This window comes from Eptatretus burgeri, chromosome 7, assembly GCF_056783735.1.
Source record: "Eptatretus burgeri isolate ZD-2024b chromosome 7, Ebu_testis_v1, whole genome shotgun sequence".
Taxonomy (NCBI): domain Eukaryota; kingdom Metazoa; phylum Chordata; class Myxini; order Myxiniformes; family Myxinidae; genus Eptatretus; species Eptatretus burgeri.
This window is the reverse complement of record NC_140967.1, coordinates 10394684-10422268: the sequence shown is the minus strand read 5'-3', so window position 1 is coordinate 10422268 and position 27585 is coordinate 10394684. Positions and strand designations below refer to the sequence as shown.

The 27585-nt window shown below is 45.4% G+C and overlaps 2 protein-coding genes across 2 annotated transcripts in view; both read right to left on the bottom strand.

Moving 5' to 3' along the window:
• The window catches only part of LOC147022656 (uncharacterized), a 139544-nt gene extending 123078 nt beyond the window's left edge, over window positions 1–16466 (bottom strand). The window contains exons 1-2 of the mRNA XM_085887436.1: window positions 16072–16466; window positions 11428–11542 (exon numbers count right to left, since the gene is read on the bottom strand). The gene's annotated coding sequence lies outside the window, so the exon portion shown is untranslated. The remainder of the gene's footprint in view (window positions 1–11427; window positions 11543–16071) is intronic.
• A 4072-nt stretch (window positions 16467–20538) lies between these two features.
• Window positions 20539–27585, bottom strand: part of SRP54 (signal recognition particle 54) — a 70488-nt gene continuing 63441 nt past the window's right edge. The window contains exon 15 of the mRNA XM_085887416.1: window positions 20539–23471. Within this exon, the coding sequence (XP_085743542.1) occupies window positions 23380–23471 (92 nt within the window). The 3' untranslated portion in view covers window positions 20539–23379. The remainder of the gene's footprint in view (window positions 23472–27585) is intronic.

Below are 27585 nucleotides of genomic sequence, written 5' to 3'. Positions count from 1 at the left end.
GATTCACTGGATCATGGGGTGTGGCGCTGCCGGTACCTGTGCGGGAGGATGAAAGTCCGAGTCTTCAGGTCCTTGGTACTTCCAGTCTTGCTCTATGGGTGCGAGACTCGGACTCTGACCAAGGATCTGAGACGGAGACTTAATTCCTTTGGTACCAGGTGTCTTCCGAGAATCCTTGGCTATCTCTGGTCGGATTTTGTGTCCAACGAGCGGTTGCTGAGAGAGACTCGGATGAGATTTGTTACCTGCATAGTCCGTGAGCGTCAGTTAAGGCTGTATGGACATGTGGCTCGTTTTCCTGACGCTGATCCTGCTCACCAGATTCTCTCAGCGAGGGAGTCTCATGAGTGGAGGAGGCCAGTGGGCCGACCACGTGCCTCATGGTTGCAGCAGGTTGACCATCATCTCAAGGAGATGGGGATGGGCCTGGCATCTGCCTGGGGGATGGCCAAACGGAGGCCCCTGGAGTATCGGCGGAAAGTGGACGCAGCGACGCTGGCACATACTCCCATACCTGACCTAACGGTTGATGACGTTTTAATTCTAATTACCCTCGCCTCAGGAGAGGGCCATATTGCTTTTTTTTAAACTTTCAAAAATCTTCGCTGAAATGGGTGAACAGATCGAGATGAAACTTTACACATATGACCGCCTATCCATGAAGAACAAAAGGTTCACACATGTGATATCATTGGTCACATGGTTTGGCAGCCATGTTGGATTTAGCTTAAAACATTTTTTTTAAATTCTCCAGAACGGCTGGACAGATAGAAGGCAAACTTCACATAAATGTTCCCCAAGTGTTGTGTGTACAAGTTTGTTCAGGAATAAATGATGTCACTTGGTTTGGCAGCCAGATTGGATTTAAGAAAAATATTAAATAATGTTTTATCTGGAACTGGTTAATCAATCGACGTGAAACTTCACAATTATGATCGAGTCATGATGGGAAATACATGTTTTAAATTCCAACTTGATCAGACTCATGGTCTGGCAGCCAGAATTATTTAATTGTTTGATTGGGTTTTTATTTATTAAATCAGGCTCACTTGGATCTGCCTGGATGGGTTTGAGGTAGGGGAGTATCAGCTGAAATATGAATCCTATCCAGGTTCCTCTGATGACTTTATCTTTTATTTTTGCTTGTTCGGGTTCCTTCTGATTACTCCAATGCAGGACTGTACCTATTTGGTCTTCCGTTGGATTTGAATTGCATTTATTTTAATCCCATTCTGAATTCAATTGAATAATGAATAATATATTTTTTTAAACATCATGGGTCAGGGGATAACTTGTTTTTTGGGACAACTTGTTTTGGTATTGTTATTTGTATGTTAACTGCTATCGACTTTGCATGTGGTACCTGTTTGGAGGCCTCGGTAGTGGGAATTTCTGTCGACACTGTCGCTGATGATTCACAAATAAGTGATGAAACTGGTACAGCGGGCATTGGAATTATCATGCATGCACTACTGCTGAATGTCTGCAGCTGCAGAGGAACCTGGGAAGGGTTTGAAACAGCAAAGGTGTGTGTGTGTGTGTGTGTGTGTGTGTGTGTGTGTGTGTGTGTGTGTGTGTGTGACACGAACACGCGCGCGCACACACACACACACACACACACACACACACACACACACACACACACACACACACACACACACACACACACACACACACACACACACACACACACACGTCTCCAGCAGCGTATACAGACGGCGAATGTACTATTCAACTCGCTTGTTATGGAACAAAACTTAAATCAACACCAGACGAGCTCAACATCCAACCAAACACCTGGTCCAGTGTGTGCATCACACAACAGAAACGTCCATCATCAGGAAATCGTCCAACCCACTCACCAGTCTTCGCACACCTGTTGTGATGCTTAACTCGAAGCTCGAAAGTACCTGCGTCTAAGGTGATCAACGTTTCGGGTTTTCATGGTGGTGACGAACTTCATCACAATACACCTGAACACAGGTACAACCACGGATCGTCCGCCCCACTCACCACCAGGTCAGTGTTTTGAATGACGAGATCCTGCATGTAGTGCGAGTTCAAGTTCCTGCTTTTCCGATTTGTTTGAAGATTGTTAATTAGTTCCGGTGGTAAAGGTCGCTTTAAGGACGAGTTGTTTCGTTTCGTTGGTCAAAGAGTGTGTGGTTGAAGTGGGGGATGCAGGTTCGAATCCTGTCTTTTTATCGATTACTTCAGGATTATTAAATAATTAATTATTAAAATTCTTAAATTCCCACATCTTCCATGTTGGTTGGGTGAGTTGAACACTCCCTTGATTGGTGTGGTGTTGGTTGTGAATTTGAATCCCCATCTTTTTGTCCTTTATTTAACTAATCGAAGGTATTTGTAAAAACAAAATTCAAAAATGTCCTGAATGGCAATGGGGGGCATGATTAAAGACTATCAAAAGAAGTGGGTTCGAATCCTGACCTTCAATTTAGGGGGGTGGTGAGAGGGTAGGGCAGGACAATTTTTCCAAAGCACAGCACAACTAAACTGAGGGTTTTCTGGAAGTGCAAACAAGACGATTTGTGTTCTGCATTGTTCAAATATATAATTCAATTGATGCAGCTTCCTTTACTCGGGTTTCAAGTGCTGTTTGCAGAAGCACCACGTGGTCTACCATGTTCCCACACAACTTCCCCACGGATCCACCCACTCCTCACCACGTGGTCTACCATGTTCCCACACAACTTCCCCACGGATCCACCCACTCCTCACCACGTGTTCCCACGCAACTTCCCCGCTGATCGACTCATTCCTTCCCTCTCTCTTCCTCAATCATTTCTTCCTCTTCAGGTGTCTCACCGCAACTCCATGTGGTTTCACTGCCTCAAAATGTTGAGAGGTTTATGGATGATCGAACATTCCATTCCTGTGCCGATTGTGACCTTGAAACTCCAGCCCAGGGATTGTTACCGGCATCTCGACGAGATGGTTTACATCCCTCACACCTGTCCTTCATTCCCATCCCTCACACCTGTCCTGCTCCTCCCTGTTTCATTCCAAACCCTCACACCTGACCTGCTCCTCCCTGTTTCATTCCCATCCCTCACACCTGTCCTGCTCCTCCCCGTTTCATTCCCATCCCTCACACCTGTCCTGCTCCTCCCTGGTTCATTCCCATCCCTCACACCTGTCCTGCACCTCCCTGGTTCATTCCCCCCTCACACCTGTCCTGCTCCTCCCCGTTTCATTCCCATCCCTCACACCTGACCTGCTCCTCCCTGTTTCATTCCCATCCCTCACACCTGTCCTGCTCCTCCCCGTTTCATTCCCATCCCTCACACCTGTCCTGCTCCTCCCTGGTTCATTCCCATCCCTCACACCTGTCCTGCACCTCCCTGGTTCATTCCCCCCTCACACCTGTCCTGCTCCTCTCAGTTTCATTCCCATCCCTCACACCTGTCCTGCTCCTCCTTAGTTCATTCCCACTCCTCACACCTGTCCTGCTTCTTCCCCGTTTCATTCCCACCCCTTACACCTGTCCTGCTCCTCCCTGGTTCATTCCCATCCCTCACACCTGTCAATGCTGGCTCGAGGTGGTAACAGCGAGTGCTGGTTCCAGCATAACCAAATGCATTTCTCCATATTAGTGAAGTCATCACAATCCAAGGTCACGCACAGACCTGGGTATGGGTCGAAGGTCCACACTCCACCACCTTGGATGCATGCTCATTCTCAATACAGATGTATTGTCTCGCTCTGTTCTCCACTGCAGATATACGAACCCTAACGTTGGATCCACTGCTCATGATGGTTCTGTTCTGTTCTTGCATATGGCAGCTTGGCTGCTGGGTAGCTATCATTTCTTGGAAGTGCAGCTGTGCCCCTCTACCAGTACAATGGTACTCATTTCGCCATTCTCAGAAGGATAACAGGCTTACGTGTGTCAGGTATCTCAGAAGGATAACACTGGTACTCTTTCACCAAGCCAACCACCCTAACCACCAAACCAACACCAGGCTTGCTGGCGATGAAGGAACGGGTGTGGATCAATGCGGTATTTATGGCAACACCCTATAAATGTCATGACACAAGAAAATTAAGGTCGGTTTCCAACGACAGAAAAAAACGCACACGGATGTTAAAGGACGACCAGAAGCCAACCATGGTCATCACTTGTGGGGATTTCAACTATAAAAGACAGACAACACTTTTGTGATGAAATCGTACAAGAAATTTTGCTTCGATTCTTCTTCGTCGTTAATTTGCAGCACAAGGCTGCAGGGTAGCATCATTGGCTGAGCGTACGGCTGTGCTGCTGATGAAATGTCATGTGCTGATTTGGCCAGGAATCTATTCAGAGTGCTGGTGATAGCTCGCCTGCTCTTCACGAAGGACTCCGTGGAAACTTTAACGTCCACCACCGAATGCCCAGTTTGACGTCCATTCGAGAGACGGCACACAGATTGATGAATGAACAGTTTAGAGCTGTGTCGGGATTCGAACCCAAACGAGATAGCTGAGAAGCGTGGGTGCGTACCTCTCAGCCATCATGTCAGTCATTAAGTGGACATGCCAAATCGTCATAAAGGAGCATCAAATCAAGACCCAAGACCCCAAAAATTGATTAACTTGACCAGGTAACCAGTGGAAGGGCAGTTTCCATGTCCTTGACCTTGCACGGAATATGTTCGATCTCAGCAAAGATCTCCGTGTTTGGTGCGATTGTCAATCTGAAACGAATTTACTGGAAACCCGAGCCGGGCTTCAGAGGGGATCAGGTATGGAAGATATGTGTGCTTTTGTTTATCTGAAAATCCCATCAGAAAGAAACCAGAATTACAATCCAAAGCAACCGGTGCGGACGATGAGGCCGTGCCTTGGATCATCCTGTTGGGGGACAACGCACACGGAGATGACCCTTACGGTAACCTGGCAGGAACAAACGAGACAAACAATCGAAATGTTCAAATGAAAACTTGCACAAGGATAAACTACTTTGTAATATCTTGTGTATGTTCATAAACGGGTCGCCTTGTCCTTCACCATCGGTCAGAATGTTGGGAAATGAAACCCAATGTTGCTCACTCATTTGTTCCTCCTTTTTCCCTCCACCTGTGGAATCAACTTCCACATACTCCACAACATCACTCCTCTCTCTTCAGGTCTTCAAAACAGCTGTTCACCACCTTCTCAGATCGTCCCCAACTCAAAACCATATTTTCTACCCTAGTTAACTCTCCCCACACCCTCCACTGAACCCCACCCCAAGTTGTTCTCATTCCAAATTTCCACTTTTTCCCCTCCTGTGAGTTTCCTTCTGACTATTCATCAGGTTTTCATTTCCTGTCCCCCACTCCTCACCACACCCATTGTTTCTCAAGCTCTCCTTCTATCTTGTCTGTAAACTCTGCTGTTGTCCCCCCACCTCCCCTCTCTCTCAAGTTCCTTTGGTCATGTTACCTCCTGAGCCAGTCTACCAGCACTTCAATGAGTCTCGACTATGTATACAAAAAAAACAATTAGTACTATGTGGTTTTACCCACCATGAGCTGGTGGTATACAGTGCATACTATGCACACTGACATCAGAACTGTCTCACCTGGGTTTGAATCTCAGCCCAGCTGTAAACTGCTATCCCAGTGTTTCACAGGATAACAGAGCACACGTGTAAAGTTTCGCCTCGATCTGTTCAACTACTTCAGAGATGATTTTTGAAGGTATTTTTTTTTAATATGGCTGTCCAATCACGTGACCGATTAAGTCATCAATTTTTTTTTTCTGTGGACCATTTTATCCCTAGATGACCCTAAAAAAATTTTCATACTGATCAGATGTTGCATTCTACATGTGCAATTATGACATCATAACGAAGGCACCAATTATCATGTTTTATTTTTTAAAAATCACATTCCCCATGAGGAGCATTTGCCACATGCCAAATTTAAATTTTCTCGTGCAGTTTCAGAGATACAAAAGTCCAAAGCTTTTCGGTTTTACCAACATGGCTGCCACACCACGTGACCTATGACGTCATAATTATCATTAAAACATTCTACATGAGTAGTCGCTCCGACAATGAAAATTTTGTCTCAATCCGTTAAGCGGTTGCGGAGAAAAACACAAAAGTTCTGTGCGGACAAACAAACAAACAAATGAAAAATCACTCATAGAGTGACACTTGGCAAAACGGAACTGCACTCGGTAGAGAACATACCTCCACCAGGTTGAACAGTTTAAATTTTGTATCGCACTGACAGGTCGGATTTGATTCCAGACCTTAACCAAAATCGAATCGGCTTGTTCTTGTCACCTAATCAACTCTTCCACCTCGTTTTGTAACAAGTCGTCCTCAACCTTTAGAGACATCATGCTATACATAGTTTTTGGCCCTATTTCTCAATAGTGAAGAGGTCAGGTCAGGTCAGGTATGGGAGCATGTGCCAGAACAGCACGTCGCTGCGTCCACTTTCCGCCGGTACTCCAGGGGCCTCCGTCTGGCCATCCCCCAGGCAGATGCCAGGCCCATCCCCATCTCCTTGAGATGATGGTCAACCTGTTGCAACCATGAGGCACGTGGTCGACCCACTGGCCTCCTCCACTCATGAGACTCCCTCGCTGAGAGAATCTGGTGAGCAGGATCAGAGTCAGGAAAACGAGCCACATGTCCATACAGCCGCAACTGACGCTCACGGACTATGCAGGTAACAAATCTCATCCGAGTCTCTCTCAGCAACCGCTCGTTGGACACAAATTCCGACCAGCAATAGCCAAGGATTCTCCGAAGAGACCTGGTACCAAAGGAATTAAGTCTCCGTCTCAGATCCTTGGTCAGAGTCCAAGACTCGCACCCATAGAGCAAGACTGGAAGTACCAAGGACCTGAAGACTCAGACTTTCGTCCTCCCGCACAGGTACCGGCAGCACCACACCCCATGATCCAGTGAATCCATGACTCCCCAGGCCCGACCCAGACGTCTATTGACCTCTGACTCGCAGCCAGCAGAGACATGAATATCACTGCCAAGGTAAGTGAATCTCTCCACGACCTCAACATCCTCACCACAAACAGACACAGACAGGACAGCAGCATCCAAGATGTCACCGAAAGCCTGGATCTTAGTTTTGACCCAAAAAACCCGTAATCCCAACGGCTCCGACTCCTCATTCAGCACCTCGAGGGCCCCCAAGAGGATGTCTAAAGTCTCCGCAAAGATGACTGCATCATCTGCAAAGTCAAGGTCCGAGATCTTGACATTCCCAAATGACGCACCGCAACTTGATCTCTCCGACATCCTCCCTAGAATCCAGTCCATACAAGTGCTGAAAAGTGTGGGGGCAAGTACACATCCCTGACGAACTCCAGTAACAACTGAGAATAAGTCAGAGATGGTACCACCACACTTCACAGCAGTCTCAGTACCAGAGTAGAGTTCAGACATCAGATCGATCAGTTTTGGTGGCACCCCACGAAGACCAAGAATCCTCCAGAGGACATCCCGATTCACTGAATCGAACGCTTTACAGAGATCAACATAGGCTGCAAGCAGCCCCTGCCGAAACTCTCGTCTGCGTTCGGTGAGGACACGAAGTGCAAGGATACGGTCAATCGTTGACCTCTTTGGTGTAAAGCCTGACTGCTCTGGACGCTGGTGCTCAAGCAGATGGTGGCGAACCCTATCGAGAATTATCCGAGCAAAGACCTTGCCCAGCACTGAGAGCAGCGTCACCCCTCGGTAATTGTTGCAGTCTTGGCGATCACCCTTCCCTTTCCAGAGAGGGACAACAAGGCCCCTCTTCCAGTCAGTTGGGATGATGCCTGTGTTCCAGGCAGAGCACAAAACTGCATGCAACGACACGAGTGCAGCATTTCCACCAGCCTTGAGAAGTTCGGCATGGATGCCACAGATCCCTGGAGCTTTTCCCCGTTTCAACTGGTTCACCGCAGCCCGTGTTTCCACAAGCGTAGGTGGACCACAGTTGATTCGAGGGTCAGCAACAGGGATTGTAACACCCTTGACGTCCAACTCGACAGCTGGGGGATCAGCCTGGTACAACCGCTCAAAGTAACCGGCCCAGCGGGCCTTCACTTCAGACTCCTCTGTCAAGAGCCTACCACTCTCTGCTCGAACTGTAGTGCTCCGAGGGATGGGCTTGGATGAACGTAATGCGCGAATTCCCCTGTAAGCGGGACGAGAATCACCAGTCCACAGGTGATGCTCTACCCCCTCACAGATTCCTCGCACATAGGCCTCCTTGTCCAACCTCAGTGCACGTACAGTTTTACGCCTCAGCTCCCTGAACAGCTCAGCTCTGCCATTCAGCCTGGCCCTGCGACTCTGGTCAATGGTATCCAGTGTCCCTTGAGAGACAAAATTCTTCTTTGCCCTGCGGTGAGCTCCAAGGCATCCACCGGCAACATCAAGGACGGTGGTCTTGAAGGCGCTCCACAACTCTTCAGGACCCCCCAAAGCACCCAGACCCCCCAAGTGTCCACTCAGCCTGTTCGCAAACTCCTCAGCTACTCTCTCATCCCTGAGCTTGGCAACATCGAGCCTCGGCTGGGATGGTACCATTCTCCAGGATTTAAGGTGCAGCTTTAGAGTTGCTACAACAAGCCTGTGGTCAGTATTGAGGAACTGAGCACTCCGGTAGACCCTGCAGTTCTGGATCATCCTCCAACGACCGTCAATGAGGACATGGTCAATCTCCTTTGCCACACCGCCAGCGTTGGAATACCAAGTTCAGCGATGAGCTTGTGGGCGCTGAAACCATGAACCAGCCACCCTAAGTCCATGACTTCTTGCAAAGTCAAGGAATTTAGTGCCATTCTGGTTCATAGTTCCTGACCCATGGGGACCAACACACACCTCATAACCGTCCCTATCAGTTCCAGTCAATGCATTGAAATCCCCCAAGACTAGAAGTGTATCTCGTCTGGGGCACTGATCAACCACAGACTCGAGTGTGGTGTAGAATGCATCCTTCACGGTGAGATCACTCGCCTCAGTCGGAGCATAAACAGAGACCAGGGAAATGACACCTAAGGAGTGACGAATCCTTAATCTCATAATACGCTCGTTGACCGGTGTTACCTCAATTATCATTGGGGTCAGATTATTGGACACAGCTACAGCAACTCCTTGGGTATGGTAACCATCAGAGCGACCAGACCAATAGTAGGTGTAACCATCCACCATTATCTCGCCGCAATCCGGTCTCCGAACCTCAGAGAGAGCTGCAATCCCGATGTCCAAACGCTTGAGCTCAGATGATAACAGAGACAGGTGATCATCCTCTCTTAGGGATAGGACATTCCAGGCACCCACCCGAAGGGACCGCCTCAGGTTAACCCAAGGAGACCGCCGTCTGGTGGACGACACCTCAGCACCACTCCGACACACTCTCCCGCAATCTGACCCAGGGATGTTACCCCGTGGTTTCCCTCCTATCAAAGATTGGGGGTCCCGAAGGCTTTGCCCCAATCCCGTCATCCGGTGAGCTGCCCTGCGAAGGGAAGCTGCACAGGAGGTACTCCCACGGAGTGGGTTTTCAGATTTTTGCGTGGGTTGCGTTTTGCGGAATGAAGGGTTTTACGGTGGACGGAGTGCAAATCCTGCCACCAACCTCCTATTAAGAAGTGACCCAACTGCAGGAGGACATCCGCAGACACAGTTGGGTACTAGATATGGATGGCCGTTGGCTCACAAGGAGCTCCTCCGCCCTTTGAATCCGCCTTTCACTTTGAAAAGTGAAGAATCAGGTAAAAATCAAATAATTCTCTTATCCACATCTGAATTCGGATCTTCACCTAAATTGAATCAGTTCTTCATAGTGGCACTCCTAATCTGTCCACCTAGTTTCTTGTGAATCCATCCATAACCTCTCGAGATATTGTGCTATATATAGTTTTTGGCCCTATCTCTCAATGGTGAAGAATCATTTTACGAGGTTAACAGAGCAGGTAAGCACGAGGTTAACAGAGGAGGTAAGCGCGAGGCTAACAGGGGAGGTAAGCGTGAGGCTAACAGGGGAGGTAAGCGTGAGGCTAACAGGGGAGGTAAGCGCGAGGCTAACAGAGGAGGTAAGCGCGAGGATAACAGAGGAGGTAAGCGCGAGGATAACAGAGGAGGTAAGGTCACATAAGATCATAAATTTCATTTGAATGACTTGAAATTTGAACAGGGTTTCCATATTGGGTCACTGAAGTCGTTCACCAATAAAACGCAAGAAGCAGATTGATTTTGTGACCTTGACCTTCGACCCAAAAACAACAATTTCCATCTGATTGACTTGAAATTTTAGCAGGGTTTGCATATTGGGTCACTGAAGCCTATTGTCTTTGATGTAAAAAGGTCAAGGTCACCTAAAATCGTCAATTGTTTTGTTTTTTTCATGTTTAGCATCTTTGTTAATAAATGGATGTGTGTGTGTGTGTGTGTGTGTGTGTGTGTGTGTGTGTGTGTGTGTGTGTGTGTGTGTGTGTGTGTGTGTGTGTGTGTGTGTGTGTGTGTGTGTGTGTGTGTGTGTGTGTGTGTGTGTGTGTGTGTGTGTGTGTGTGTGTGTCACTCCTCCATAACTCCAAAACAATGAAACCTCGCAGCCTGAAACTTTGCATGCATACCAAGAAAACTCCAAGGAAGTGCAATAGTGAAAATTGGGTGTTTGGTTTCATTAAAACACCTCTTTTGAAGGTAATTCACAGCCTTATTTAATTATAATCCTTCATCAGGAACATCTTCAATCACCACTCTCTATGGGGCCTTAAGGCATTTCCTCGGGAACCTCGTAGGGGTCTAAAGCCACCATGTTTTTTGGCCTGCTCAACCATGCCTTGACTGGGAACAGGCCGCAACGATTTCTAAATTAAAAAGTTTTTTTTGTTTTTTTTAAACACTCTACCCACTCATATGATCGAATGCCTGTTCATCATTGCTACGAATCACTGTATACATTGCTTTTAAGTGCTGTCATTTTCAAAATAGGAGCTTGGAGCGATTTCATGCATTATATGATACGATTTTCCATGATCTACTCTCACAGACGAATTAAAGTATATCATCGAAATATCATTTTGGTTTTGAGGATCAGATATTGTCTGGACTAAAAACAAACGTGTTGAAAGCTGGAGTGAAATCTGATAATTTAAAGAAATAACGAGTCTTATAACTAAGTAGTTGACATACCTATTTACTTCCAGGAAGCAAGGCTATATTCCCTCCTTCTCCATATATATACCATATATATATATATATATATATATATATATATATATATATATATATATATATATATATATATATATATATATATATATATATATATATATATATATATATATATATTACACAAGAAAAAGTGAAATTTCCAAAGCATGAAACATCTTTTTCTACTGTTTGGAGAATTATATTGAGTGAACAAAAATTTTTGGAATGTAACAAAATTAACCAGCTTCACTGACCTATATGATTCAATGAATTCACTGATGAACCTCGCAGCCTGTCCCCCGGAGTGACTGCTTATCCATAGTGTCTGGCAGATCAATGTCCATCTTTTCGGAGGTTTCACAATGTGCTCTGCAGGGAATCAAAGCAAATCTGGTGAAAAATGGACATTTTAAAATAAAGTTAAAACATTTGCACACATTGAACGATGTACCACGTGATGCATGCACAGACGAGCAGGCAACATGGTGAATTATCTGCAATGTTTATTTCACGGGCAATTAACATTTGCAATGTCTCCAGGGTTGTACATAAAATATAAGGAATGCAACCACAGAACGGCCAGCCGTTCCTTATCAACCATTTAAATGCATCAGGCGCATCTGAATTCGTTCACCAATAAAATGTTAGAAGCAGATTGTTTTGGGGTCGAAGGTCAAGGTCACAAAATCAACAATTTCCATCTGATTGACTTGAAATTTTAGCAGGGTTTGCATATTGGGTCACTGAAGCCTATTGATTTTGATGTAAAAAGGTCAAGGTCGCCTAAAATCGTCAATTTTTTTGACATGAAAAATTCCCAAAGCATGAAATTTGAACTAAGCTATGGGGAATGCTTGAAGGAGACGGGACTTTATATATTGGAAAGGAGTTGATTGCGAGCTGTTATGATTCAGATATTTAACATAATGTAGGTGGAAACAAAATTATTATGCGGACAACAAAACGAATTTCCATACCGGATCGGTCGAGGCCCGGGTTACCAACGACCGCCACCAGTACCGGTGGTCAGCAGGGTACCAGTGGAAATTGTGCTACTGCTGGGCGAAGGAGGAGAAGGAGACAGGGAAGGCGAGTCCGGAGGCAGTGGGAGAGGGGGAAGGGCAGAAGTGAGGAGGTGAGAGTTGGAACTCTGAATGTTGGGACGATGACTGGCAAAGGGCGAGAGTTGGCTGATATGATGGAGAGAAGAAAGGTGGACATACTGTGTGTACAAGAGACCAAGTGGATGGGGAGTAAGGCTAGGAGCATTGGAGGTGGTTTCAAACTGTTCTACCATGGTGTGGATGGGAGGAGAAATGGTGTCGGGGTAATCCTGAAGGAAGATTATGTCAAGAGGGTATTGGAGGTGAGGAGAGTGTCTGACCGAGTGATGAGTGTGAAGTTGGAAATTGAAGGGGTGATGATGAATGTCATCAGTGCATATGCCCCATATATGGGGTGTGAGATGGAGTATAAAGAAGATTTCTGGCGTGAGTTAGATGAAGTGGTGGAGAGTGTATCCAAGGATGAAAGAGTGGTGATTGGAGCAGATTTCAATGGGCATGTTGGGGAAGGGAATAAAGAGGATGAGGAGGTGATGGGGAGGTACGGTCTCAACAAGAGAAATGTGGAAGGGCAAATGGTGGTAGAGTTTGCAAAAAGAATGGAAATGGCAGTGGTAAATACGTATTTCAAGAAGGAGGAGGAACACAGGGTGACATACAAGAGTGGAGGAAAGTGCAGACAGGTGGATTACATCTTAAGCAGGAGATGCAACCTGAAAGAGATTAGTGACTGTAAGGTGGTGGCAGGAGAGAGTGTAGCTTGACAGCATCGATTGGTGGTCTGTAGGATGACTTTAGAGGTGAGGTTGAGGAAGAGAGTGAGGGCTGAACCAAGGACCAGATGGTGGAAGCTGAAGGAGGAAGACTGTTGCGTGAAATTTCGGGAGGAGGTGAGACAGGCGTGGGATGGTGGTAAAGATGGGTGGGATGATTGGGCAACGACAGCAGAAGTTGTGAGGGAGATAGCTAGGAAGGTACTTGGTGTGACATCTGGACAGAGGAAGGAAGATAAGGAGACTTGGTGGTGGAATGAGGAGGTACAGGAAAGTATAAGGAAGAAGGGGTTGGCGAAAAAGAAGTGGGATAGTCAGAGAGATGAACAAAGTAGGCAGGAGTACAAGGAGTGGCGGCGAAAGGCAAAAAGAGAGGTGGCAAAGGCCAAGGAAAAGGCATATGACGAGCTGTATGAGAAGTTGGATACAAAAGAAGGGGGAAAGGATTTATACCGATTGGCAAGACAGAGGGAACGAGCTGGGAAGGATGTGCTGCAGGTCAGGGTGATAAAGGACGCAAATGGGAATGTGCTGACGAGCGAGGAGAGTGTGTTGAGAAGGTGGATGGAGTACTTGGAGGAGCTGATGAATGAAGAAAATGAGAGAGAGAGAGAAGGTTGGAAGAGGTGGAGATAGTGAATCTGGAAGTGGGGTGGATCAGTAAGGATGAAGTGAGGACTGCTATGAAGAAGATGAAAAGTGGAAAGGCGATTGGCCCAGATGGTATACCAGTGGAGGCATGGAAGTGCTGAGGAGAGATGGCAGTGGGGTTGTCAACAAGATTGTTTAATAAAGTCTTGGAAAGTGAGAGGATGCCGGAGGAGTGGAGATTAAGTGCACTGGTTCCGATTTTCAAGAATAAGGGTGATGTGCAGAGCTGTGGAAATTACAGAGGGCTAAAGTTGTTAAGCCACACCATGAAGTTGTGGGAAAGAGTAGTGGAAGCTAGGTTAAGAGGAGAGGTGACGATCTGTGAGCAGCAATATGGGTCTATGCCAGGAAAGAGCACCACTGATGCGATGTTTGCTTTGAGAATGTTGATCGAGAAGTATAGGGAAGGCCAGAAGGAGTTACATTGTGTGTTTGTGGATTTAGAGAAAGCTTATTAGGGTGCCAAGAGAGGAGTTGTGGAATTGTATGAGGAAGTCGAGAGTGGTGGAGAAGTATGTGAGGATCGTACAGGATATGTACAAGGACAGTGTGACAGCGGTGAGGTGGGCGGTAGGAATGACGGACCGGTTTAAGGTAAAAGTGGGATTGCACCAAGGATCGACTCTGAGCCCTTTCCTGTTTGCAATGGTGATGGACAGGTTGACGGACGAGATCAGACTGGAGTCCCCATGGACTATGATGCTTGGGGATGACATCATGATCTTTAAGGAGAGTAGGGAGCAGGCTGAGGCGAGCCTCGAGTGGTGGAGGTACGCACTAGAGAGAAGGGGAATGATAGTCAGTCGGAGTAAGACGGAGTACATGTGCATAAATGAGAGGGAGGGTGGTGGTCTGGTGTGGTTGCAAGGAGTTGAGGTGGGGAAGGTGGATTGGTTTAAATACTTGGGATCAACTGTCCAACGTAACGGAGAGTGTGGGAGAGAAGTGAAAAAGAGAGTGCAGGCAGGATGGAGTGGGTGGAGAAGAGTTGCAGGAGTGATTTGTGACAGAAGGGTAGCTGCAAGAGTGAAGGGGAAAGTATATAAGACGGTAGTGAGACCAGCTATGTTGTATGGTTTGGAGGCGGTGGCACTAACAAAAAGACAGGAAGCGGAGCTGGAGGTGGCAGAGTTAAAGATGCTGCGATTCTCGTTGGGAGTGACTAGGATGGACAGGATAAGGAATGAGTATATTAGAGGGACAGCGCAGGTAGGACGGTTTGGAGACAAAGTGAGAGAGGCGAGATTGAGATGGTTTGGACATGTGCACAGGAGGGAAGCGGAGTATATCGGGAGAAGGATGTTGAAGATGGAGCCGCCAGGCAGGAGGAGAAGAGGAAGGCCAAAGAAGAGGTTCATGGATACGGTGAGGGCGGACATGCGGGTGGTTGGAGTGTCAATGGAAGATGTGGAGGATAGAGCAAAATGGAGACAGTTGATCCGCTGTGGCGACCCCTAACGGGAGCAAGCTAAAAGAGGAAGAAGAAGAAGAGGTGGAAACAAAATTAATGCAGAAGAGATGTTTGTTTCGCCGGATGGACAGCAATAGGGCTAAGGGCCATAACCCGAGAGTACAGGAAAGGAGAGGAGAGTCCGGGCAGAATGAAGGTGAGGGTCTTTCACTCAGAGTCGTTATCTAATGGAACTGTCTCCCAAGAAAGATCATAGCAGCAGAAGCAGTAGATAGATTTAAACTGGAAAGAGATAGGTACCTAGATAAAGAAGCATTGGGGATAGAGGGGTATATGGACATTGGCCAAACTGGTTTAGGTTGTTTGGGTATGGATGGATACCTGTATACATGTGTAGTGATTGTGACGTCATGGAGAGGGTCTCATCTAAAGTATATATGCTATCGATGTTCATTCTCACCCTACAACAGTCTTCATCTCGAAAAAAAAAAAAAATTAAAAAATACAAAATAAATCCTGATTATGTGCCTGTGCTTACCCATTGTTCTCCTGATTGCCCCCCACTCTCCCCACAATGATATTAAATAAATATCTAATTAATTAATGGGACGTGGATTTGTAGTGGGCCATGATGGGCCAAATGATCTCCTCACATGTCCAAGTTCCTTGTATCCAACGTGGGCCCAAAGCAGACACTCAGTGAAGACAGAAAGGGAAGTTGTTTGTTATTCCTTTCAGGAAATCTATTTATCAGATAAGGAACTCAACATCCGGGATAATCATTTTACCGTGTTTACAAACAAGGCTTCCATGTAATCCATCTCCGTGTGTGTGTGTGTGTGTGTGTGTGTGTGTGTGTGTGTGTGTGTGTGTGTGTGTGTGTGTGTGTGTGTGTGTGTGTGTGTGTGTGTGTGTGTGTGTGTGTGTGTGTGTGTGTGTGTGTGTGTGTGTGTGTGTGTGTGTGTGTGTGTGTGTGTGTGTGTTCAGATGATGACCCACCACTCGCCTTGCCTCTTCGTCTGGCTTCCTTTCCTGAGCCATTTCCTCAGTGATCGTGGATCGTGCTGGGAGTGCAAACGTTCACCGCACGTAGTAACTGCACCCACGCCCTCCACGTCCCTGCAAGTGCAACAAGCGAGCTGTTCAGACCCCTCGATGAACCAGCATGGAGTTACGTGGGGGGGGGGGGGGAAACATGAACGGAATGAATTCATTAATTCATTAAATGAACGTTTCATCAGAAACTTCGTGTTAAACAAACTTATTCATCACAACGTGTGTGGGTTTGTGCGTTTCATATCCCGAGTGAAACGATCGGTGGTGTGGTGGTTAAAGGTTTGCTGCAATGTCCACAACTAGTGTGTGCGTTCGATTCCCGTGGCTGTTTGGGTGGAGATTCATGCAGGGGTGCGAGTGTTGATTGTGAGGAAATTAATGGGGAAGGTATGGGGGGGGGCGTGGGGGGTAAGGGAATAAATTTGGGAAATGTGAGGACGGAGTGTGTGGGGAACAGGAGGGAGTCTGTGGGGGAGGGGAATGTGTGTGGTGTGCGGTGGGAGTGTGTGGGTGTGTGGAGTATGTGGGTGGGGGTGTATGGGAGGGGGAGTGTGGGTGGGGATGTGTGGGAGGGGGGCGTGGGAGGAGGAGCGTGTGGGGGATTCATGGAGGTGAAGTGGGGGTTGTGTTTATGTGGGGCAAGTAATGGGGGAGTGTGAAAGGTGGTCACTGAATTCAACCACAAATAAGTGGGGGAGTGTGGACAAAACTGTATGAATAAAGGAGCACATGATGGGATGAATTGGTAAACATCTCTTTTGAAGAGTGAACTTGTGTGCACCTGCAGAGCTGAAAGACTACAATCTATAGGTAGTGAAAAAAGGTCAATGGTGTGAAATAAAATGAGACTCAAATGAGATTTGTTACCTGTATCATCTGAGCATCAGCTGCGGCTGTATGGACACGTGGCTCGTTTTCCTGACGATGATCCTGCTCACCAGATTCTCTCAGTGAGGGAGCCTCATGAGTGGTGGCAGCCAATGGGCCAATCACGTGCCTCGTGGTTGCAGCAGGTTGATCGGCATCTCTAGAAGATGGGGATGGGGCAGGCATCTGCCTCGGGGATGGCCAGACGGAGACCCCTGGATTACCGGTGGAAAGTGGACGCAGCGAATGCGCTGCTTTGGTGCATGCTCCCATGCCTGACCTGACCTGTACATTGGTTGGTCTTGTGCGTTATTCTGTATCTCATTGTTTGTATGCCAATCGCCAACAGTTCACAATTTTTAAACGATCTTCACAACATGGTAGAGTTCGTCATTAGCAAAAATCCTATTGCTTTTGAGGTCAAAAGGTCAACAACTTTGTCAAATTTCTAAAATTCTCAATTTTCATCCGATTGACTTTGGGATTACAAAACTACGGCATGCAAAGCTGGGGATGAGAAAAAAGTGTGGCAGGCAGTTTGGGATGAGAAAAGAGTGGCAGGTACAGTTGGGGATGAGAAAAGTGCGGCAGACACAGATGGGGATGACAAAAGTGTGGCAGGCGCAGATGGGGATGAGAAGAGTGTAGCACGCACAGCAGAGATAGAAAACCTATATCTCTCTAAAAAAAAGTAATACACGAGTGTCTCAGAAAAACGGTTTCGAATTTGCTTAGAATTCCTCGTGTCACCTCTAAAAACCTAAGGGTGCATGAGTTGCACTTGCCGAATGATGAGGCAACGACATTAAGAGGAAACTTGCAATCAGGTGTTCTCCACATCCCTTGTGCCAAAAGATGTCCTTGAAATGAATGCTGGAACAGTCCTTCAATAATTGCATTATCACTTCTGCATGTTCGGTTTTTTTTTTTTTTTTTTTTTTTTTTTTTAAGGCTGAGAGCATATATAGTGACCACGAAGAACGATTATAGATTTTGTTATTATATTGAACAGCAAGCAGCATTTATAGTCTTTTGATGAAGCAAACTTCTTCATAAGCTAAAGTGGTGGAAAATCCTATTTTGTGAATTTCTATGCGGATTTCATTCAATTATGATATCGCCCGACTAGCAATATCTGACATTCATACTAATAAATATCATTCAAGACCCTGGTATACCAGGCTTGAAAGGTTTGATTTATACAGGCTTGCTTGAAATGTATGCCTGGTAACTCAGCAGATGCATCACCTGTCGAATACAACCCAACAGGTAGACATTTACAAAATCCTGCAGGTTGTCTGTAATATCTGCATATCCTAATTTGGGCATTTGCTGTTTGCCAATTCTTTTAGCAATTCCTGAATGCACACTAATTTATAAGGACATTCAGATGGCGGACTGGGCGTTCAGGTTCATTTCAGCCTATGTTTTATTCCCACGTCAGCAATAAGGTGAATCAATTAACCGACAACAAAAGGTAAATCGATCAACTACAAAGCCGCTGAAGTAGGGAGAGCGGGGACCAACTCCGGGAAGCAATTGTTAGGGTTTTCACTGCTTGGAGGAATGAGACAAAGGCAACCGAATGTGGCACATCATTCTGTTTATAAACAAGCACTCTGGGTGTCTTTCTGTTGATTGGTTAACCTCATAGTGTCTTTATATGAAGAGTACAAGCTATTACTAGCACAGACAAAGACACACACACAAACTTTTACCAAGGACCAGGTAAGTGTCATTGGCGATGCACCGACTAACCAATCGTAAGAGCGTTATGGGTGATAAAATCTCAGGGTCCTGCCACTAAAATAGAGTAAAACTGCCTGGACAGACTCAGAAGCAAGACATTTGGTCTAAATTATAAAAAAAAAAAAAAACATTTTAAACATTAAAGAAATTCAACTTCAACCACAACTCTTCCAAAGCCACAAGCCTCAGAACAAAATCCATCAACCACAGAGATCAGATCATGTGTGATCTCCCTGTACTTACAAGTCCTGTATCAGGATATGAACATGTTATGCCAAGAGTACAGCAGAATCCAGAAGTGGAATCTCCCAAACAACTCCAGGAAGCACGAGTTCTTCCAGCAAGTTACTCCCTCCTGGTTAAACTTCCCAAATCCAGGCTGACTGCACACCACGACTGTTTTATTCCTCTCGTCTCCCATCTCTGGAACTCCCTTCCAAAGGCTGTTCTGTCTCACTTTACTGATCTTTATTAGCCCCTTAACTCTTCCTAACCCAACTATCTTTCTTGCTTGTTTCAGCCGAGCTACTCCCTCCCCTCCTCTCACTTTTCCTTTGTTGCTTGTTCATTGCTTTGCTGGTTATGCCCAATCGTTGACCCGCTACCCCTACCAATTCGACCTCACTCTTGTACAGAGAGAAAGAAAAATATCCCCAGATCCTAGAACGAGTAGCCTTTGCTGTGGAAGTATTGTTTTGCTTTCCACGATGTAAGGACCATTTACAAGAAAGCAATTTCACATCGGCATCAATCGGTCACATTGGGACCAAAATCGTTTTACCCCACATATAGGTATTGAAAGGCTGTTTAAAGAAAAAGTTAAAGCAAAGCAATGACCAGTAGATAATTTTAGGACCCGTGGCTAAGGTCACCGTAAAGATGACAGGCGTGAGAAGAGAACATTGGTTTTAATGGATTTAAACTCTGTGCGGTGATAAATCACTGATAAATACTTGTCAACCCTCTCAAGATGAGAAGAGCCTGATAAATAGTGCGGAATTGAAACAGCACATCGACAAGGCAGCAGAAACACAACTTGGATTTCATTTTTAGCTCACCTGGACTTTAGTCAGGTGAGCTTATGTGAATGAGCACTGTCCGTTGGTGAGTAACTGAGTGAGTCAGTCCGTAAGCACTTTAGTCATTATCGCTTGAACCAAACATTCGGTTTTGATGAAACTTGACCACAAGCTTCATATCTGATGCCTAACAAAGGTTTATTGACCGCATCAAAATCTACGGTCATTAAGGGCGTCTTCGGGGGAAGGGGGGAGAGAGAGGTTGTTTGACCCCCCCCCCCAAAAAAAAATAGGTATTTGCTCTCTTCTCTGAAACTACATACACAATTTCGATTAAACTTGACCACAACCTTCATCACCCGTGTTGTACCAAAGTTTGTTTACGGAATTCAATAAAAAAAAAAAAAATCAGGGTCGAAGAGGGTCTGCGAGGGGTTTGAGTAACTATAGCTCCTGAACCAGGTGAGGTTCAGGACGTGTGGTCCTATTTTTCAAATCACTTGCTGTTCAGTTTTAACAAGGATTTTCATACTGAGGGCTCATGAATGAGCAAAGGTAGGACAATTCTCGCACACAACAGCAAGGGATAAATGAACAGTTAAATAGGACGGGAGGCAAGACTGTAACCTGCAAGTCAAACTGTTGGGCAAGGAAGGGGCTATCGGGGTTAAGATTGCGGGTAAGGATAAGGAGGGGTGGGTTACCTGAGATGGTGCCCCACCACCTGTCTGAAGTCACGGAGGGAAGCGAGGCACAGCACGGCAGTAAAATGACATTTAAATCAAACAAAATCGGTTTATTTCAATTAATTGTCTCCAGACATCCGTACTTTTCAAAGAAAGCCTTTTAACACAGTATGTGACGAGGTGAGATCGGCAGCACTGGCCGTCATATCACTGCAATTATTCACAGGCAAAGACTTGGATTTCTGAAAAATATATATATAATAATAATAATAAAAACTTTCCAGAAGCTTTTTGCACGAGTGTCTTTCAGAAATAGAAACAGGAAATCTTGATTACACAACTTACTGCTGAACTAGTTGTGTCTCCTTTCAGGTTTTTGTCCACAGTTAGCAACATTGAACAAAATTACAACCTTGAGGAGGGAGATTCACTTTACACTGGAACGGCATTCGGTAGAGTGCATACCTCCACCCAGCTGAACAGTTTACGGTTGTATCCCATTGATGGTCCGAATCCCGATCCAGCCTATCACCAAAATTGAATCAGGTTGTTCTCGTCAACTACACCAACTCATCCCTCTAGTTTTGTCACAACTCGTGCACCACATTTTTAAATACCTTGCTATGTATCGTTTTGGTCCAATCAATGGTGAAGGATCACAGAAAAAAAAATTATCGGATCCAGATCTTCACCAAAATCGAATCGATTCATCCTCGTCACACACCCAGCCCTGCCCACCAAATTTCGTCCAAATCCTCTTTTTGAGATATCCTGTTCACAGACAGACAAATAGGGGTGCAAACATAACTTCCATCTACCTCCAGTGATGGAGGTAACAAGGAACCAGTTGATCTCAAATAAAATTCGAACTATGTTATCATGATAAAGGGTTGGAAGGATAGCCGAGAGGTATGCACACTCGCCTCCGAGCGGACTAGCCCGGGTTCAAATCCCGACCCAGCTATAGAAGGTCATCCTGGTTTTCGGCAGGCAGGGTGATTCATTGATGGATCTGCTGCCATCACTCGTTAAACTGGGCGTCGCATCTGCCGGTATTAGTCTGTGGACGTGAAAAATCCCACGGTGTGCTTCGTAAAGAGCTGGCGAGTTATCACTGGTATCCTGGAAACATTCAAAGTTCCTGACTCTCCCCTACAGGGAACACCGCATCAGCAGCACAGCCATGCTCCAATCTTGATGCAAGCCCACAACTATGCGCTGCGTATGAAGCGGTGGAATAGGATCACGATAAAAGAAAAAGAAATGCCCGATTCGCAGTCGTTTTGTCACTCAAACCCTTGAGTAAGAGTGTGATACGAACAACCCGAGTTACGTCAACAGCGTAATGCCATCGTTCCACCGGATGGGCACAACCGATCTGAGCACGGCACGTTTGGGGGCATTTAACAAGAAACTTTGGCGTGATGATTCAAACTCTCTTTAATGGCACAATCGACGAAACAAAATTGGTGCAAACTTGTCTGAAGATAAAATAAATAAAATGAGGATACACGGCCCCCAATACTCCATCGTTGTAAACGCAGTAGGTTTTCCCAGCTCGGATATTACGAAGGAGCGATGCGTTGAAGGAAGCACACAGACCCAGTGGAAGGAGCAGATAATGAACTGTTCATTGGAGCAAAGATGAAAGCACAGAAGAGAAAACTAACCATGTATTGCAATCGCAATAAACGTAGTAAGGAATCTTGGAGAATAGAATTACCGCGCAGGCATTACAGGCAGCGGTCAGAGGCCATCTAGATATTATGTACAGGGAGGGTAATCGATTGAAAAATAGATGAATTTCAGAAAAAGAGAGGAGTCATATACCATGTATGTTTTAAAGGGGATTGTCGGAAAGTTTAGAGGTCGGGGGTTTGTGGAGTGGGGGGGAGATCGAGGAATATTTGGGGAGACCAAGAGGGAAGGGTGAGGTGCGATGTTTAAAAATGTAGTATGTAGTGGCATGCTTCACAACCTGCTGGCAATTACGGGGCCCACCCTCTCTTTCTTTTGTGATCACATCATGGGTGGTGTTGCACATGACAACTCCCCGGGCCTGGAAGGCGCAAAATGCGCCAAACGTCATACTGTTCACGTTCACGTCCGTGGCCATATTCAGCTGTTGCTTGATGAGCAATGTGATGAGAGGGTTGAAAGCAAATGCAAATAAATACCTTACAAGCAGAACTCATTGCACATTGTGTTGCGGTTGCAAAAAGTGTGGAGGGAAAAGGGGAGACGGGAGGGGGGGGGGTTGGAAAGTGGTAAACGGTTAAATATTTGTAAATGACATCAGGGTTCCACGTAATGCAGCTTTGCTACACGTAAGGAACATTCAGGTGGTTTTGAAATCAGACAATAAAACGACGAAGCGGATTATTCTTCTGATTCTGCACTCGGAAATCACCAATTTCTTCATTTGATTTGTACAAGACGTGTATGACGAAACGCATTTTTAAAATGACAGGTAAACATGTTAAGGCAAACAGACGATGATCAAATGGACAAGTCATAACTGTAAGAAATTAACGATGAAGAAGAGTCGGCAATGATAATTAGATGTGCTTCGGAATTTCACCATGTTGCATCCCAAACAAAGTCCTGGAAGCAATGTCCCACTTAATGTTTATAGAGTGTGACACACACACACACACACACACACACACACACACACACACACACACACACACACACACACACACACACACACACACACACACACACACACACGTCATCGGTTCCAAAAGTGTCATGCCTTTCTTGACAAAGACAGAAGCATGTGGGGCTTGTGAACCTCAACATCCAGTCATGATGCAGCAAAGCTCAAGGAATGTTAAACGCAAACTCAATGGACTGTGTGCAAAGAACCAGAAGATGGGGTCCGACACAAGTTGTGCACGGATGACACAATGCGACCACTGGCACCTCTAGAGGTTCTCCATTCCCAGCTTTCCCTTGGGTCCACCGGTTGCACCCTGCTGGAACTGGCGCATGATATGCTGCAAGCCTGACATGCCACCTGCACAGTCGAGATAGAAAGGAATACGAAAAGGAAGTCACACAAAAGGTCGCCTATTTCATCCATTTCGGTAGCAATCGTGACATTCTCTTCTGGTTTCCTATACAGTCGAGACAAATTTCAGCAGCAAAATAATTGATTGTTCAGCATGACATCAAATTCGTTTGTTTATATCTCAATGTCCATCACACAGTCACCAGGTGGTGTGTGTGAAACAGGTTTATGAGGCAATGGGAGATTAATAAACACTCCCGGACGGAGTAGAACCCAGGAGAAACAAACAGAAACCTGCCATCTCATTAAAAAAAAAAAACAATTGCAACTTCATTAACCGGCAAAACAATAAATATAAAAGTATTGGTTGAAGCAACACACGAAAAAAAGAAAGAAAGAAAGAAAGAAAGAACCAAAACGGCACTCATACCTGTGCCAGGCTGAACAGTTTACGTTTTGTATCCCAACGAAGGGCCGGGTATGCATCTGGACTTTAACCAAAATCTAATCGGCTCGTTCTTGTCACCCACCAAAATCATCCACCAGGCTTCGTCCGAATCGGTCCATTGTGTTTTGAGATATCGTGCTCACAAACAGACAAATGAAAAATCGTGCTTGGCACGACACTTGGCGAATTAGTTGACCTTTCCGTGTGGTGGTCCAAGCTGTAATGTCATGGAATGTGTGGTGTTTATTTGTTCGTACATTAATAAAATGACGCGACGTCACAAATAACGATTATCAGGCGCGCGTTGTCATGGTAACGGCAGCAGATTGAAAATTTTCACAACTCATTTAAAGCCACCATGTGACATTCAACAACTTATCATCGGTGCTTGTTGCCTTCATTCTGATCGTAGAAAATATTTGAAAATACCAAGGAACATTGCTTTTCAACCAGCTTTACGATCCCGGTATCAGGTTTGAAATATGTTGTAAAACAAAAATATGTATTTTATATGTGTGTTTTTCATGTTTTGGGTGACCCTGACCTTGACCTTGGGTCAATTTCGATCAAACTTTGTATATGTTAATATTACATGCAAAAATACACAGTATAAGTTTCAATATAGTAAGTGCAAAACTGTTTGAGAAATAGCCATGTGTAATTAACAAAATTACCCATTGGTTTATGATGGGCGATAATATAAAGTGATGCAGAATCCAGATCCTGATCTTGAACATCACCAAAAGTCACATATCCTTTTGCACTGTGGATTTCTATCAGCTGTTAAAATTTCATCCAAATCGGTTAAGAATTGTAACCTGTAGAACAAATAGAATTTTTTTTAAATCACGCCAATAGCTAAAAACTTTGACGTCATACGCTTGCGAAAACTGTGCATAATTTGTACTAACATGCAATTTAAAACATTTAGATATTCCATTGAAGTTTGTTTTGGCATCAACAGGAAGTCGCGAGGACTTCCGGTCACTGAGTTATGTCCAAAAATGTGTTTTCACGTTGTGTGACGTCACGTCGCGACGTTTAGTCCGATTAAGACGGGGTTTGGACGCGGACCGTCTCAGGTGGATTGCCTATCAGGTGTAAAATTTTAAGGACTGGTCCAGCCGTTTGGGCTGTAGACGACCGGACAAACAAACAAACCAACAAACAAACAGAACAGACTAAATCCAAGATTTCGCCAAGTAACAAACAGGGGTGAAAACATAACGTCCGTCCGTCCACCTTCGGTGGCGGCGTTCACAAGAATTCCCGCATCACTACACAATCAAATAAATCAGCTCCATAAAAGCTGCACAAAGACCTTGCAAGTTGTTGTTCGGAGTTCCACCCATTCTGAGGGATGATTTTACACTGAAGAGCTTCCGTGACACTGAAGACATTTTCTTCATCCGAACGTAACCAAAACTGGTTAATTATACACTAACACTGACCAATACAGGTCTCCTGATGAAGCCCCACCAGGCATGCATGACGGGCCGAAGACCGAGGATAGAATGTTGTTCGGTGAACAAGGTACAGAAAGCTTTAAAGGGGAACCCAAATGCAAAAAAAAAATTCTGAATAACAATGAGAATCATTCATTAATCATTGTCTAACTTGAAGGGGGAAAAAAATTGAATTTTTTTTTTTGTCAATCACAAAGTGTCAAAAAAGCCCGCATGCCACTGGCGGCCCCTGGTGGCCTAAAGTGCGGCCCCTGATGTGCGACCGATAATACACATATGTGAAAACACACCATCATAATCAGTCATAAATGCTCTCAAATGAGTGTTCCAACATGAAGCATAAAAGTAACATAACATCAGGATATGGTTGCAGCATACAAACGAGAAGGGCACTCGGTCGGGCGCATACCTCCACCACGTAAAGCCTAATCCACGAGAAAATATCGGGCCAAATACATTTTTGAAATGTCATGCTATACTGTACGTATCGATTTTGGCCCTGTCTCTCAATGGTGAAGAATCACTTTATAAATTAAATAATTCTCGTACCCAGATCCGGATTCGGATCTTCACCAAAATCAAAACAATTCGTCGAGGTCACACACCAAACCTGTCCACCAAATTACATCCGAATCCGTTCACAACTTTTTGAGATATCGTGCTGTATATTAGTTGAGCACTATCTCTCAATGGTAAAGAATCACTTTAAAAATTGTAGTAGTTGGATCCGGATCTTCAGCAAAATCTAATCAGTTTATCCTTGTCAAACACCCAACCTGTCCACCAAATGTCATCCGGATCCATCCACAACTTTTTGAGATATTCTGCACACAGACAGACAGAAAGGGGTGAAAACATAACCTCCTTCACTTTCGGTGGTGGAGGTAACAATGACGCTTGCAGCCAAGCTGACCACAACAAAGAAGAATATTGGGGGGGGGGGGTCTAATAGCAGCCATTACAAAGTCCTACAGGCGGTGTGGCGGCTTTCACACTGATGTCGAATCAGCAAAAGTGCCCCCCCCCTCTTAACAATCGTAAAGATCACTGCTGTGGAGTGTCGATTTTCAATTTCACCAATGACGTCACATCTGGAAGCCACCTTGATCCAAAACTGCCGTTTACATAAAGAAACAGTGCATGTCGAGCTCGGATTCCGATACCGATGCCAGTCATTGGTAACTCTGTGATCAGTGCGGTTTTGAAGAAAGTATTGGAGACAAAATAAATAGTGATGGAAACTCTTTCGGGGGGATTGTGGAGCCGAATCGTTTCGAGCCTTGTGCGAGCAAGTCGGAGTAAGAAGGCGGAAGTGTTATTGAACATGAAAATGCTGGTCACATGGACACTTCAGCTCGGTCGAGCTTGATTTTCCGTCGCATTGCCGGTTTATAAGGGAGGGATTTTGTATTAATTGATAAATCGGCTTATTATCACTCGAGCAGAAAACCCATCATCGCCCGACAGCACGGACACTGCGGACAAAATGGGTGACAGATGCTTTGTCCCTGACCAGGTGTCTTGTATGTTACAGGATCATCCCGTTTCATACTTTCCTCGACAGTGGTTTTTTGGGTGTATGGTGGATCAGAAGGGGGGGGCAAGGAGTAGTGGTGGGCATTGTGGGGGATGGTGGAGGGGGTAGGGGGTGTGGGCTGGTGGTGGGCATTGTGGGGGAATGGTGAAAGGGGTAGAAGGGGGACGCTAAAAGTTTTAGCACCGTTTCTTCCACGTAATCATGGGTATGCCATCCTCTCAATCGAGGTGGATAACCACAAGACTGAGCCATCTCTGTTATTTCATAACGTGCTCCATAACATGTTCCCAGCACAAAAGTGAATAATATCTCGGCCCGATCCACACTCGCATATTTCAGACAAACCTCATCCAATTTCTGGCAAGGGTCTTTTGGCCATTGGTGTAGCATGACATCATCTTGGTTTGTATTACGACACAAGCACCGAGGACGCATCAACTCGGCATATTTGTGGGAAATCTAAAATCATTCGCCGTTTTCATTAAATTGCACTATGATGTAACCCGTAAGCAATAGGGATCGAGCAACCGAGTCCCGGGTGTGACGTCACAGCTAATCTGACAAAAGAAGATTTCGAATTTTAAATGCAAATTTACATCGTTTATAATTCGGAAATCAGAAAAAGACACATCATATCTATTTTGTGGGGTATCAAATTTGGGTCCTCTT